Here is a 15,588-nt window from a genome sequence, read left to right as displayed (position 1 = left end):
CCATCACCACCACCAGAGGGCGAGATAACACATGATGGTGTTATGCAGTCTGTCAGTAAGGGCAAATTTAGTGTTTAGAAATCGTGACTCAGTGAAATTTAAATGTAGATTCGTGTACCTAACTCACATTAAACCTACATTTACATAAAATTGCGTTATATAGTGCGTTGCATTATTCTTATTAACTTTTTTTTTTTTTTTTACCTCGTTGTTATCTCATCTCATTATTTTAGGCCATGTTGTCATGTGTTTTATATGAATGCTTTTTACAGCGAAAAAAAAATCTTATTATTATTTAATTTTTAAATAATATACAATATTATGGACTATTCCTCTCTGTTACCTCCCTCCTCTTGTCTCAGTTTACTTTGTGTTCGCCGTCGGGACAACTTTTATTAACCAGGTTAATAGTAATAATAATAATAATAATAATAATGATAATAATGATAATAATAATAATGAACTGTAGGGGGCAGCAGTCCACTGAGGCTGCGGTTCATCTGCACAAATGTCAAGAACAAGATGCCTACCAAAGAGTCTTGAAGGAAAGAGCTCAAAACAGCTTCTTGTAAAATCGTTTATACAGAGCTTAGACCTGAAATTAAATGAACGCTAATTATGTAGCTGTTGATTCTATGATTTAAAAATGCTGTATCTCGTCATAGCACAGACATTAATACAAAAACAATGCCAAGTCGTCACAGAAATTGTGTTCAGCGCGGTTACTGATATAACGGGCGGCGCCATCTTTGTTCCAACGGCGTTATCCTCCCTGAGTCTTCTAGCGGCGACCAATCTCGCGTCCTCAAAAACTCTCCACGATTACCCATGAGCCCCCTGAAACGTATGACCTGTCTCTGGCCTTGGCGTGTAGCGCGTTGCTGCTAGTTGTCAGTGTGGGCTGGCTGCTTTAGGACTTATCATCGGCAATTAGCTAGTGTCCCTGTCCGACAAGTCGGCTCGTAAACTGGGAACCGTTACAGCGGAGCTGAGCCACAATGCTGAAATGTAGGACTGTATGGAAAAAGCTTGCACCTCTTGCTAGAGCTTCATCCACTGCATGCCGGCAGAATGTGAGGAGAACAGGTAAGTGAACAGTCCCAGTAAGTTGCTGTCTCCTTGCTAGCTGGCCTCAATTCATACACTCATGTCCAGAAGCGTGATATAAAACATTGTCGACAGTCGTTAAAGAAGACAGGCTAACTTCTGCTAGCTTAGTTTTAAGTATTTTGACCTTCGTTTGGCTGCTACAAAGCTAATGTTAACTTGGCTAACTGACAAATGGTAACATGGAGAAGTGGGTGACATTTAGGGTTAGCTAACTTAAACCATATTGCACTTCACAACACGTTGTGTTGCTTACCAGAAAGCAACGCCGATGAATGAACATAAACTTGTATCACTGTCACGCACATGTTTGACCTGCCTGTGCTGGTTTACAGTGTGGTTATTACAGGTGTTACACCATGTTCTGTCTCCCACCATATTTTGCCATGCCTCCATAAGGCCGACTTTTTTTTTTATCACGGGGTTTTCAGGGTCACAAGGGACTGAAGTTGCTTGAATCTACAAAGGTTAAGAAAGGAGCAAGTGTGGAGTTATTAGAGGGAAGTAGTTCAGGAGAGAGGTTGATAATAATGACGATTCAAGCCTCTAAACCTAACTCAAATAATAATGTGGGTGCTTTGTTTAATTAACTTAAAGCCTGAAGATGCCAGTCCGTTCATGTTGGGAAATGTTGAGTCAAGAGATGTTGTATAACCTTGCATGATAAGCTTAGATTGAGTTCATGTAAGAAGATATGTTTTCATCGTCAACATCCACAGGAATATTCTGCAAATATGTCACGCTACCAGCAGCATTTACACAATAGTTTTATGCTTTTAGAAATTGCTTATCTGTGTTTGTCTTCGCCAATCAATTCATTGCTTCATTCACATTTTGAGCAAGCTAGCAACCATGCTCCTTTAGCAGTCACAGTAATGTAGCAGTCACCCTCATAGTCTATGGCTTGGTAGCCTGATGAGGCAGCAGCTGTCATGTCAGTGGTCATGTTGTTTTTATTAGGAGTTGACCGATATGGCTTTTTCAGGCCCACTACTGATACTGATGATTTAGAAATCAAGGAGACTAAAAACCGATATTTGGGACTGATATTCATTTGCAGTAAAAATGAAACTCTGTGTCAAAATTTTGAACAACCAGTGATGGAAACTACTTTATACCCCCTCTCCACTACATTTATTTGATACATTTAGTTACTAGTTACTTTGCAGATTCAGATTATTCAGTGTTTATAGGCTATTAATTAATAATCATGCTGTGTTACCAATCAGATATTGTTGTTGGCAGGACATTGTGTGAGAGGATGCTGCATCAGAGCCAAAGAAGAACATTTTTAAATGTATCTATCTGCAATCACAGATAATTGGAAGAATGCTGAATATTGGCACAGTAGTCGGCCAGCTGATTACCCCTAGTATTTATTGCGTACATTAATTGCAGATGCCTTTTCACATGCCATAAACTAGGACTGCAACGAATGATTATTTTCCACTGTCGATCAATCTGTCGATTACTCTCTCCATTAATCGATAAATTGTTTGGTCTCTAAGATGACTTTCCTTCCTTATAAAAAGATCAATTATCAAGATAGTTGGCAATCAGTTCAATAGTTGACAGCTAATCGATTAATCGTAACAGCTCTACTATAAACTATAGAGAAGATGGTGGAGCATATAGTGTAATGCTTGTTATTTCTTCCCTACTTCTCCCTTGTTGATTTGTCCAGGCAAATAGAAAAGTGAGATGTTATTGACTAAACAGCTAATATATAATATATATGAACATAATTCAATTATGTGAAAGTCAGAAAGCTGAGCAGTCTAATAAGCCTGATCAACATAAACACAAACAAAGATTTCAGAGGATCTACATCCAGGATGATGAGGTTTCTTCAATCTTTTTTTCCCCTTTCTCCCTGTTAAAAGGTTTTTCTTTTTCCTCAACGTGGCAAGTTTTTCCTCACTCGAATCGAGGGTCTAAGGACAAAGGATGTCGTTCACTGTACGGATTGTAAAGCCCACTGAGGCAATGTGATGATATATAAATACATTGATTTGATGCACCAGTTTTAGTGCTTCACCATACTCCATGGTACAGGATAAAGATGCATTCTTCAAAAAACACGATACGTGCAAGTATAGTAAGTGTAAGTTCAGTATTTAGCATGCGTGTATAGAACATGGCTTTGGGGAGATGTACTGACACTATGACTGATCTCTGTCGGGCTGACTTTTGCAAGCACTGCCAAGGTTGTTGTACTGAAATTAAGACTTTTTTAATGTGTTTTCAGGGTTAACCAATGGCCGAATACCAGTACTTGTACCTGCGGCCCACATGTCCACTGGGCAGGCAGGGGGAGGAGGAGGAGGAGAAAACACGCTGTACATCGCTCTGGTTGGAGCAGCCTGCGTCGCTGGTGGAATATACGTGAGTTGGCTTAGTCTATTACAACTTACAGTACATACACTGAAAATCGCAATCGTTTGAAATCAATATTTACGGTGTTAAGTGTATCACTTTTGTTGTTCGTTTGGTGTGTTTCATCCAGAAGGTCCTACCCTGACTGTTAATTTAAAAACATGCATTGGCAGAGTCGGGCTAATGCATGATCTGGTTGCAAATAAATGTTGATTGTTTTTGTTTTCACAGGCGTACCAAACTGTCAAGGGTGACAAACAAAGATATCAGGAACGTATAGATGAAATTTCATCCAGACCACTTAAAGCCACTGCAAAAGACCCAGACACACCCATCCAGCCAGAGCCTCCTAGTGAGTAATTTGTATTAGCAGCTGATGATTTTAGAGATAACAAAACTGTAAAATTAATACCTTAAACAAGTCTAAAGATATTCCTATCAGAGCTGCATGAGCTATGTTTTGATTATTTTCTTTTATTTGTTTTAGCTGCAGAAGCCCCTGAGACAGCAGGTGAGTGATTTCTCTCTTTCATTTCTAATTTATTTATTTATTTATTTCTGTTTTTATTGACATTTTACACATCGCCCCAACTTTTTGGTAATTGTAATTGTTTTTGTGAAGTTTTGACCAAATGATTTCATTTTGTTTCAGCTGTGGAAGCCGCTGAGACAGAGGGTGAGTGTCTTTTCTCTCATTCCTGTGTAGATAAAATTTATAGATCAAACTCCACCTCTGTTAATAACTAAATGGGTAGTAAAGTTTAACCATGATGTTTTTATAACCGTGAACAAAGAGCTTGTGCATAAGCTTCAAACATCTTGAAAAGCGTGTGGAGTCTTTGCTGTTTCACTCTGTCAACTAAAAGACATCTGTTTTTTTAAATCCGTTAAAGGTTACTTGGTAAAAGGGTTGGCTTGGAATCAGCTGACTCTGCGGTGCACAATGTATCTTCTTCTTTACTGCTTTTCAAATTAGCGGTGAATTGATTTAAATTACTTACTTTAAACTTTGTTCTCTTTACAATTAAGTTAATAATTTCTGTTAATTTTTCTCTCAGCCGTCCCTGAGCCAGAACCCGAAGCAGCACCTTCACCAGAGGAGCCGAGCCCCCCCACCCCTGATGCTGAAGCAGCGGCCCCCAGTGAAACAACTGAACCTCCCCCAGGTTGTTTACATACTTTTCTTTACCCCTACATGCATGCCTAACATGTGCCTCCTGTATAAAATGTGTTAACCAAAAGAACAAACCAGAAAAAGGAATAATGTGTATACATACTCTACTTCTGGGAGAAAATGGCGACAACAACTGGTGAAGTCAGGTTATTGCAAAAAAAGCAGGCTGTAAAACACACCTGTCTTTTCAGTCCTCTTTATACCCTGCTTAAAAATGTCCCACAGTATTTATATTTCACAAATACAATGTCATGGTGATGTGACATGTTTTATACATGAGGCCCTCTGGGTATTTTTTTACATGTGTATTGTCCTGTCTGTATGAGTGTTGTCTGAGATGTTCACTGTATGAACTGTGACTGTCATGTTGTGTGTGTTTTTCTTTAATTGTAGTGTTGCATGTGCCACACCCAGTGTGCTCTGTTGGGTTATATTTAGTTTTTGTCCTCTAACCTTGTATATTAACCCTTTACAGTTTCAGCACAACTTTTCACACTCTCCTCAATTATTCTGAACTGTAGATATTCCTGTATTTGTGGGACACAGCTGTTGGAGTTCTCAGTACATCTGACAAATACGTTGGCTCCTCCTTGTCTGCTCTATTGTCATATTTGTAATGTAAAATGAACCTCTCCTGTCTGACCTTTTTTGTGAATGTGTACTCTAAAGGGTTTTTCTTTTACTGTTAATGGTGATGTGATAATATTGTTCATAATTGGAAGCTGCCCTGTGAAGTGAATTCAGTTTTTACTTGCAGACTTTTCTCAGGCTGTGTTTAAGATTAAATTTAAACAGGAACTCTTAAAACAGAAAAGTGAAAATTAGCACACTGTTATCGACACTGAGCTACCTCTTCATGTTCAGCTCAGTGTCTCTCTGGCAGCTTCCAATTGTAATTGTGTCAGTGTGCATGCTCTGCAGAATGTTCCCATGGTGAAGCAGAAGAAATGCATGGATCCTGATGGTCGTCCCCGTCAATAACCTTGTGAAAAGTTGAATAATAACCCATACTATGGATTGCCCTTAACAGCAGAGGAGCCAGTGGTAGAGGCAGCTCCGGAAGAAGCTGCTCCAGTAGAAGCAGCTCAGGTAGAAGCCGCACCAGTAGAGGCGGCACCAGTAGAAGCTGCACCAATAGAAACTGCTCCAGAAGAAGCAGCACCAATAGAAGCTGCTCCAGAAGAAGCAGCACCAATAGAAGCTGCTCCAGAAGAAGCAGCACCAATAGAAGCTGCTCCAGAAGAAGCAGCACCAATAGAAGCTGCTTCAATAGAGGCAGCACCAGTAGAAGCTGCACCAGTAGAAACAGCTCCAGAAGAGGCAGCAGAACCACCTGCTGCACCTGTAGTTGAGGAGCAGGGTAAGATTTGAGAAGAAAGGATCTATGATGTAATTCATTCACTCATTCTATTGGATCTTTATGTATGAGCGTATACGACTACAGCTCAGTGGGGAGACACTACAGGTGAATTGAGTCAGATAGATATCAGATATCACCATGAAACTTCCCCAGATGTTTACTTACATTTCAAAGATAATTTTTTGTATTACAAAAAAAGCTAAATTGGATACATTTCCAGAACAGATATCTAAACATAGGATAAAACCAAGTTCAAAATAGTTTTTTTCATTTTGTTGACATTAGTTTCGTGTTTTTGCAGCTAGATCTCTTTACATCACTCTCTAAATCAGACCATACACCCCAAAAAAGTCCATTTTCGCCACGTTCTTAGGAATAAAATGTTTAATAAGTCAGGCTATGAATGATATATGACAAACCCCTCGGTGAAGACCTTCAGACTATAAATAGGAATAGAACTGGAAAGTTTGGTGTGTGTGTAAGTACTACTGAGGTGGAGATTTTACCCAGAGAATGAGAAAAAATGGCTCTTAAAGATATGTATTGTAGAATTTCATATTTTTAAACACCAAAATAGTGGATAGGGTAAAAGTTTTTACAAACGGATATCACTGAAATTTAATCAATTATTTTTGGTATTACAAGTTTTGTGATATTTTAGATATGGACTAATTTGCATGAAGAAATCCAGAAGATAAATCTGAACTAACATCATACACACACCTAACAAACCTGAATGTGTATTTTGGACCCCTGCTAGTCTGAAAGATGACGTTTAATGGAAGCAAAAAAGCAAAATCTCAAAATTGACTGGTGCATGTAAGATGTTTTAACCTGTAGTGTCTCCCCTTAAAAATAGATTGCACTTATCAGCTGTTCTGCTCATTAGATTATTATGTAACTTTACAACCACTATACTAGCAGAGCCATCCGCCCCCTCTGAGCCGTCCCCAGCTGATCTTACAGAGCCGCCCCCTGCACCCGTTGTGGAGAGTGGTAAGCGCTCGGTTAGACCTGTGCATGGAACCAATGTTACATTTACCACGTCTAAAGGCTTTATTTTGTCTTAACTGCTGAATGCTCCGGTTATACTAACAGAACCTCCAGCAGCAGCAGAAAGCCCCGCAGCAGAGCCAGCCGAGCCTCAGCCTGAAGTTGTGGCAGAGAGTGGTAAGACCGAAGTCCATCCTCGGCTGGAGCGGGAAAACGAGAAAACACGACACCGATACCTCTTCCCATTTCGATAATGTTAATGTTAATTTCCAACACCTTTTTCTCCTATTTATGTTTTTAACATTTTTCCTCATTACAGCTTTCCTTCCTACCTGTTCATGTCTTTTTCACTTTGTTTGTTCCTGTAATGATAAAGGTTAATCTCACTCACATGGAAAGTTTGGTTACTTTTTCCATTTATCCCCACCAGGTTCCTGTAATGATAAAGGGTAATCTCACTCACATGGAAGATTTGATTTCTGGTTACGATTACTCCCACCAGGTGTATTTCTATTTGTGTATTTGTGTGAGTTGTACTGATGAGCATCTAAGATCATGCACTGACTGTGTCCTTCTCCTGCTTTTGCTTTTTGCATTTCTCTCTCTCTTTCACCCTCACTTCCTCTCTCTGTCTCGCTTACTGTCGCTCTTTCTTACAAACTCCAGCAGTGGAAGCTGTCCCTGCCCTTCCCAAGGTACCTTCACACACCCCCTACCTCCTCATTGGTGGAGGTACAGCCTCCTTCGCTGCTGCCCGGTCCATTCGAGCCAGAGACCCTGGTGCCAGGGTCAGTCAGAATTCAGTTCATCACCCACCTCGTTTTAACTCACTCTCTCTGTAATATTTGTAATAATAATAATACTCATGTACTTTATCTGTTGATGTATTTTTTATTTTCATATTTTACTATCAGGTGTTGATAGTGACTGATGAGCCAGACCTTCCATACATGAGACCACCTCTCTCGAAGGAGCTGTGGTTCTCTGATGACCCCAGTGTGACGGAAACACTGCGTTTCAAACAGTGGAATGGAAAAGAAAGAAGGTGTGTTTAAAATTCTTGTTTTGTACTTTTGGTGTATTTAACCTAACTGCCTTGAATTCTTTCTATTTGCCTCACTTTGGCTCAGTACCATTCTTACCATCTGTCTGATTGTTCTGTCCCGTCATCTGTCACTTTCTGCTGTGACGTGGTCGTCAAAGTGACTTTGAGGTTTTTGGCTTTCATTACAAAAGACTTTACAGAGAGTTTCTGTTGGTGGCGCATTTTCTATTCAGGTGGATGTCAGTGTTCATGTCAACTATCAACACTTCCTAAAATCTATTGCTACTGACTTCCTCTTTATTTGTTTGTTGTCATTACTTGTGGCTGGTTTATGTATGACTTGCTGTATTAGTGGAACAAATTCAGCAGACACCCTGCATAAACAATATATAGAATACAATATAAAAGAAAAGAAAAATGGGTAACATTTCATTTTACAAGTTGGGAATTTTCAGTAATAAATAAATCGGTGGTAATAACCAAGAAACATTTTTGAAATGTCTTTGAAATTTACTCAAAATTACCTCAAAATTGATAGAAAATGACCCCAATATTATTTAATAATAATAATATTCTGCTATTCTCCAACAAGCAGTTAATAGATAGCTGGTAATGTCATTAATACATTTCCAGGAAACTTCCACATGGGTTTCTGCGTCACTTCAGCTGACCATTTTAGCACTTAAGGAGTGGTACTTCTAATTGGTAACTTGAACTTGATTATGAAGTTGTAATTGCTGGTTAATAGAAATGTATGGTGTCTAACTATAAAAAAAGACATTTAGAAAAAATTGTTCCAAAGTTGGACTGACCTGGTGGGTTAGGGTTATGATGAAAAAATATACTTCAGTATACTGACCTGCAGAATACTGGAAATTAAGCTGCAAGAACTCACTTTAATGTCATGGCCTGCTGAGGGAAATTTAGACAGAAACTAGTGAAACATGTGCAGTGATTTTGGTACCTTCTTATATTTTTCAGTATCTACTTCCAGCCAGCATCATTCTACATCAATCCAGAGGAATTGGACAGTGCAGAAAATGGCGGAGTGGCTGTTCTTACTGGCAAAAAGGTTGGTTTATGTTTGTTTTCCTTCAACATTCAGACACTGCGGTCTGCTGGCTTTTATAATTCGATACAGTACATGACAGTATTTGGATAAATTATTAATACCAGAATTGAGGATGAAAATGTACTTTTTGACTGTGCTGAATGATATTTTTGACATCAATTACATGATTTGATCCACTTCAGGTGGTTCACATGGACGTGAGAGGAAACAAAGTAAAACTGGACGATGAAACTGAAATCTCATATGACAAGTGTTTGATTGCCACAGGTAAGCCACTTTATAAAAAAAAAAGTATTATCAGATGTGGCATAAACCTTGTGGAAGCTAATTAGAGCCGTTCTCTTCAGGCGGAGTGCCCAGAAATCTCCAGGTCATTGAAAGAGCAGGGGATGAGGTGATGACGAGGACAACTTTGTTCCGCAAGGTCAGTGTTTAGCCACAAGGGGGCGATAGCTCTGTGTCAGTTTGGGGAATTTCTGACAGATTGTTCAATGCTCTGAAAAATATTTGTGTTGTGGGATTAATTGTAAAAGTATCGCATGATGGAAATATTAAGGAAAAAGCCACTGAGCAAATATTTGAATATTTAGTTTCATCTACAGGATTATAAATTGAATCATTAAAACTTTTTATCAGATATAAGATACACATAGATATAATACATAAGAAACAGCAGGAAATGCAGATTACTAAGTAACACCAGTGGTATAAATGTGGCTACAGGGCCACACAGGGCAAAAAGAAAGTCTCCTTGCAATAACAATCATTGCAGTCATGTCACTGTTTAACACACTCACATAAGCATATAAGGCAATTTTAATGTGTTTTAGAATGACTGTGTGATGTAAAACTGCTAAAAACAAAAGGAGTATGTTCTATATAAATGTTGTGGTCCTCCACAGGTTGAGGACTTTAAATCACTGGATAAGGTCTCCAGAAACATCAAGTCTATCACAATCATCGGAGGTGGCTTCTTGGGCAGCGAGCTGGCCTGTGCCCTCGGCAGGAGATGTAAGACTATTAACAATAATGTTGAACAGAATTAATGTGTGTGAATTAAATTGTTGTTGCATCACTCATAATCTTTCTGTTTTCTTCAGCAAATGAGTCTGACCTGGAGGTGATACAGATGTTCCCTGAGAAGGGCAACATGGGAAAGGTGTTGCCTGAGTATCTGAGCAATTGGACGACAGCAAAAGTCAAGAAAGGTTCGTGTCCATTTTGTTTACTTATGTGTCTGAACTGTCTCATTGTCTGAGTTTCATTGTGTATCTCATCATGTCTGTTTTGTTAAATACTCTCCTTTTGGTTTTCTAGAGGGCGTAAAAGTCATCTCAGAAGCTTTGGTGAAATCAGTCACCTGCAAAGATGATAAGTTAGAAATTCAACTGAAGGATGGACGATTGGTAGGTCCAGGTTTTTGCACAAGTCCGGTGTAATTCACAAAATGACTTATTAGTTACTGATTATGTTGTGCTTCACCCTGTAGGTCAAAACCGATCACATTGTTGCAGCTGTTGGCCTGGAGCCCAACGTTGACCTTGCTAAGTCAGCAGGTCTGGAGGTGGACTCTGATTTTGGTGGCTATCGGGTCAATGCAGAGCTGCAAGCTAGATCCAATATTTGGGTGGTAAGTTAATGTTTATGAGGTAGTTTAAATATCCTAAGGACACTGGTCAACAAGATCATGAAGATCTGTGGAGAAAATATGAGAAATCATATCATTCTGCTGCAAAGAAGTGAGTTTAAAGGTCAACATTTTACCGCTGTTGTGACAGTAATCTTGAAAAAGCATTTTAGTGCCCACTTTAACAAGACTTGGAAAAAGCACAAAAATGTTGACTACATTTAAATTATTTGAAATAAAAACAAAATCCACTGTGCTGGAAATTTAGGGTTTACCTAATAGGTTAAGGTGAACTGTAAATGCCTTTGACCTTTTCAGCAATATCTTATATTACAGTGCCCCCCTCAGGCAAACTGCGGCATGGTCCAGAAACAGTGCACCTTTTTGTAGACAAGTAATGAAACTATGGTATAGTTATAAAGTTATAGTTAGAAAATCTAATCCATGCATCCTCCATCCCTTCTGTCTGGATTTAGGCTGGAGATGCTGCGTGTTTCTATGACATCAGACTGGGCCGCAGACGAGTGGAGCACCACGATCACGCCGTTGTGAGTGGAAGACTCGCAGGAGAGAACATGACAGGAGCCAACAAACCCTACTGGCATCAGTCCATGTTCTGGTGGGTATTACAGTGTTTCCTATTCCCTGCTACTGATGCTAACCAAGGGCTTTCATGGGTCAAAAATTCAAACTGCAAATGAGTGCTGTGGCTGCAAGCTATGAACTCGGCTTGAAGTGGAAATGAAGGGAAATATTAGAGAAAGCGAGATCCCTTCTGAATTGTTGATTGCATGGATCCACGTGACGCTCATTGAATGCATTTAAATAAGGGGGCACTGGGGCAGCATGTGCAATTCTGCAAATGACTCAGATTTAATCCTTTTAGCAGTCAGCTGAACATGCATGATTGCTTGGAAGTCTTGAATACCATTAAGTTGTGAAATATTTAAAGTGCCTTTTGAGGACATTAGGATAAGAGTTTCCAGCCGAGGGCTGCGTCACTTGGAGAGACGTTTTTAAGCCCATCATAAATTTACTAACTCTGTTAAAAACATCACTGATATGAGCACAAGGGGACTGAAGCAGACTTTCAGGGAGTTTCCAAAAAATGAACTACAGTGTGGAGTGTAGGCCACGCTACACTGACAAATGCTGTGGCTGCATGCTTTTAGCAGCTGGGGAAATACGACACACTGCTGACAACACAGGTTTACTGCAGTAAAAAAAAAAAAAGGTCACACATTAGTCAAACTATTTAGGTTTATGCTCCAGCAGATGTAGTCTGATGGTATGATGAGGTTCTTTTGAATGCCAGTGTAATGTGTCTCCAGACTCAGGCTGTTGGTGTCCAGACAGCAACCACAGGACAACTCTAAGTAAGTTGCACTGTTGTAGGAGGGTGTAGCGTGTGTTGGTCAAGCGTCCAATGCAGGGAAGCTTCTAAAAACGCACCTGTGGACTATAATTTATTTATTGCTTGTGTCATTCTAAAAGCCTTTCTCAGGGTCCCTATACCTTCTCTTTAGTCAAATTCAGACAAGTTTTCAAGCATAAGTCGACTCAAATTTGGTCAGTTCAATTATTGTACTTTTGTGTTTCAGCTGTGTCACTGTACACAGAGAAATCGGGAGCAACAGCATTGCAAAGCAGGCTGTAAACTTTACAACCTGAGTCTAAAAATGACCATAAACCCCAAAACTAACTGTGAGTGAAGGGGAGGAGATGATTAAAAACTGAGAGCAGTGTGATGCAAGGTCAATCGGTTGCTTGGTAATTATTAACATTATTGGCTATGTCATTTAAACGTAATAACATTAGCTGTTACACTACAGAATCCATAAATTAACTTGCCATAATTGACATACAATACTTGCAAGACCATATTGGTTTACTCTTTAATTCACAGGCCATTAATTATGTTGTAATGTGAAGAAATTGCTAAGAAATAACAAATAAAATCTGTTTAATCAGGATAATGACAAGTTGTAGTAGTACAATGAGCAGGAATTACTGTAATGAATTGGTTAATTAAGAGTATTATTAAATTAATCGAAAATTCCCTACTACGGCTGACCTTTAGGGGTCTCGAAAGTGCAAGGATTTGGTCCTCATTTCAACAGTTTAGTATTTTCTCATTTTCAAGCCAACATTCAGCCATATTGTCGTCTGTTAGCCTCCCACTTACAGTCCCATCAGAGGGTACACGTCAATGAAGTCTGACAGATCACACAAGCATGTCCCACACGTGCAGACTCGAAGTGGCAAGCGAGGCATGAGTGGAGTCTTCATTTTGTATGATAGACAAAAGCCATGCTCTCTCTGACTGGTTTTAATTCTTGATCAAAAAAAGCAAACTATTCAGTCAGTTTCAAGCACTTTTTCCAAAATCCAAGTACTTGCCAAACCGTTGAAACACCACATTAAAATTCAAGCGTTTTACAGTAGTGTTGGCACAGTGACACTGTAAAGGTGCCAGCAGAAGGATGCTTCTGAATGGTGCCACATTAAGTGTACAGGCTCTCTGGGCTGAATGACCACAGCAGGTAATTTGTCAAGGTTAGTCGGCTGTGACATTACTGCAGGTCATCAGCCAGCTTGAAACTCATCAGGTGGCGCTGGGGTTGTCACAGAAGTTCACAGCTAAATTTTTAACAAGTGCCCTTTCAGCCCTGTTTTGTGTTGTGTCTGGAGTAGGAGCTGTGTGAGGTACTCAAACATGTACACAGTGTTTTGGAGACTGTTTTGACAGTGAAGTTTTAGAATGTAGGAGTCGCTGTACCTCACACTGGAGGATAAACTTCAGCAAACTATTTTCAACAGAAATTTGAAGATTTTGTTTTCGCTTCTAAAATGCAGCTGGCACAAAATGACAGCATTGTGATTATATATTGGCTCAACTCCCAAAAACAATATCATTAGGGTGTCATTTGTTTGAAATGAAATATGTTTTAAGTCATTCTTTAAAGGTATGTAGCACTGAAAGGTCTCGTTAAATAAAATCAATCAATGAAATCCAAAAGCTTTGAATCATATTCTTTCAACATGTTTTCCTATGTGTTGTTGTTTCTCACAGGAGCGACCTGGGACCAGATGTAGGCTACGAGGCTATTGGGATTGTTGACAGCAGCTTGCCAACAGTCGGAGTGTTTGCCAAAGCCACTGCCAAGGATACACCTAAAGCTGCTACAGAGGAGTCAGGTAGGACCAGACAATCAACAATAAACAGTACATTTGAGAACCAGGGTTCAGATTTAGCGTATTATGCCAGCAAAGGTGGGGGTTTTCAGCATTGAAATACGTCAAAATGCGGGACTGTCCTGCACAAATCAGCAATAATAATGTAACATTAGCTAGCTAGCTAGTTAGTGATGGAAACATTGGCAAGCTTGTAGCAATTGATTTATTTGTTATAAAGAAAACTATTACACATTGAAACGCTAGAGTTCTCATAACCGTCCGTTTAAAGTGTGCCTGTGAAAAACAGGCAGTTGTAGGGCTAATTGGTAGGGGCGAGGGGTGTATTGAGATTGGGTCTTCTTACTTGTTAAATGCGTGGCAGGAACCGGAATCCGCTCAGAAAGTGAAACAGAGGACACAGCCACTAGCCCAGTGGCCCCTGCATCGCCTGCTCCAGCTGTGCTGCAGAACAAGGACGACTACGGAAAAGGAGTCATCTTCTACCTGAGAGACAAAGTGGTGGTGGGCATCATTCTGTGGAACGTGTTCAACAGGATGCCCATCGCGAGGAAGGTACGCATCCTCACTTTGTAAGAAAAATGTGTCAAAGTTGGGATTAAACTGTAGATATGATCTTTGTTAATTGTTTGTATCTTGTTTATTTGTAGATAATCAAGGACGGAGAGGAACACGCAGATCTGAATGAAGTGGCCAAGCTGTTCAACATCCATGAGGATTAAGATTGAGGCTGACACTCATTTACAGGAGGGGAGTTACGCTTCATGTTAAGACTGAACTCTGACATCGCCACACTCTTGAAGACACAACTGATCACACAAGCAAACTGGGAGAATCAATGTAAATTATGTCATGTCGTTGAAATATTTTCATATTTGGAATTTCTATCTGCCGCACCTGTTTGTCTTTTTTTTCTATTCAGGATAAATCACTGTCTCATTCTTCGCCAAACCTTATGCTCCTGTTTGTTTGTTTTTTTAATTCTGGTCAAGATGTGATTGTCTGTCTGCTTTCCCCCCACCAGGCTGAAAATGCTGAGCATAGATTATGTTTTCCTCTGTGTGATCAGAGCAGCTTGTGGCGAGAGAAGCTGCAATAAAGGCTATTTTTAAATCGGAGTGATCCCATTATTTTCAGTTTGGCTCCGAGATAATAGCATGATGACCTGCAGATGTGATGGCTTGGTTGAGCTCATGTGTCCTGAAGCATTTTAATCAATGTGTGCTGTTGTAGGAAATCCACTCGGGTCATACATGTGAACCGCAGTGATGGGACCTTTTTAAACTGAGCTCTAAAAACACTTATTGTCAGTTTAAATGGGAACAATTAGGCTCGTACAAAGGACACCTGATGAGTACATTTTACAGTCTTCAGAAATACGATTTAATATAGTAGAGCCAATGTACACCCTGACAAATACAACATAAAAATGATGCTTGGCCTACTTATCTTGTCCGGAGGTATAAATGTTCAAGCATGCAGAAAGATGTATTTTTTTCTTCTACTGTGGGCTTCTTGTTATTAGGAATGCACTCATGTTTCTTGTTCTCACACATTTCTTATCTTATTTGACACCGTGGGCTCCGGAGCGAAGTGCCGAGCGGCCTCTCAAGTGTGAGGCAAACACGTGCAGCCATAA

General features: G+C 39.7%; 1 protein-coding gene across 3 annotated transcripts; it reads left to right on the top strand.

Moving 5' to 3' along the window:
- The first annotated feature begins 853 nt into the window (after nt 1-853).
- Nucleotides 854-15,067, top strand: aifm1 (apoptosis inducing factor mitochondrion associated 1). Of its 3 annotated transcripts, none has more exons than XM_073479262.1 (22): nt 903-1,086; nt 3,356-3,492; nt 3,715-3,835; nt 3,971-3,994; nt 4,136-4,159; nt 4,542-4,649; nt 5,688-6,017; nt 6,942-7,013; nt 7,116-7,187; nt 7,677-7,798; nt 7,925-8,055; nt 9,037-9,127; nt 9,310-9,394; nt 9,475-9,551; nt 10,030-10,138; nt 10,228-10,335; nt 10,445-10,533; nt 10,617-10,757; nt 11,231-11,373; nt 13,828-13,952; nt 14,314-14,504; nt 14,600-15,067. In XM_073479262.1, the coding sequence occupies exons 1-22, from the start codon at nt 999-1,001 to the stop codon at nt 14,669-14,671; spliced, it is 2,460 nt and encodes an 819-aa protein (XP_073335363.1). In that variant the 5' UTR covers nt 903-998; the 3' UTR covers nt 14,672-15,067. The 3 variants fall into 3 exon arrangements, with proteins under 3 accessions (XP_073335364.1, XP_073335363.1, XP_073335362.1); XM_073479261.1 differs by having other exon boundaries at nt 6,939-7,013; XM_073479263.1 differs by lacking the exons at nt 5,688-6,017; nt 6,942-7,013; nt 7,116-7,187 and having other exon boundaries at nt 854-1,086.
- Nucleotides 15,068-15,588: the final 521 nt, after the last annotated feature.

The sequence above is a fragment of the Pagrus major genome, chromosome 13 (assembly GCF_040436345.1).
Source record: "Pagrus major chromosome 13, Pma_NU_1.0".
Taxonomy (NCBI): domain Eukaryota; kingdom Metazoa; phylum Chordata; class Actinopteri; order Spariformes; family Sparidae; genus Pagrus; species Pagrus major.
This window is presented reverse-complemented; position numbering and strand designations above follow the sequence as displayed.

Excerpts from the sequence above, each read along its gene's own strand:
- aifm1 (XM_073479261.1), top strand. The coding sequence starts at position 999 with ATGCTGAAATGTAGGACTGTATGGAAAAAGCTTGCACCTCTTGCTAGA. Across the intron at positions 9,552-10,029 it reads GGACAACTTTGTTCCGCAAG|GTTGAGGACTTTAAATCACT; the intron begins GTCAGTGTTTAG and ends GGTCCTCCACAG. Across the intron at positions 11,374-13,827 it reads TGGCATCAGTCCATGTTCTG|GAGCGACCTGGGACCAGATG; the intron begins GTGGGTATTACA and ends TGTTTCTCACAG.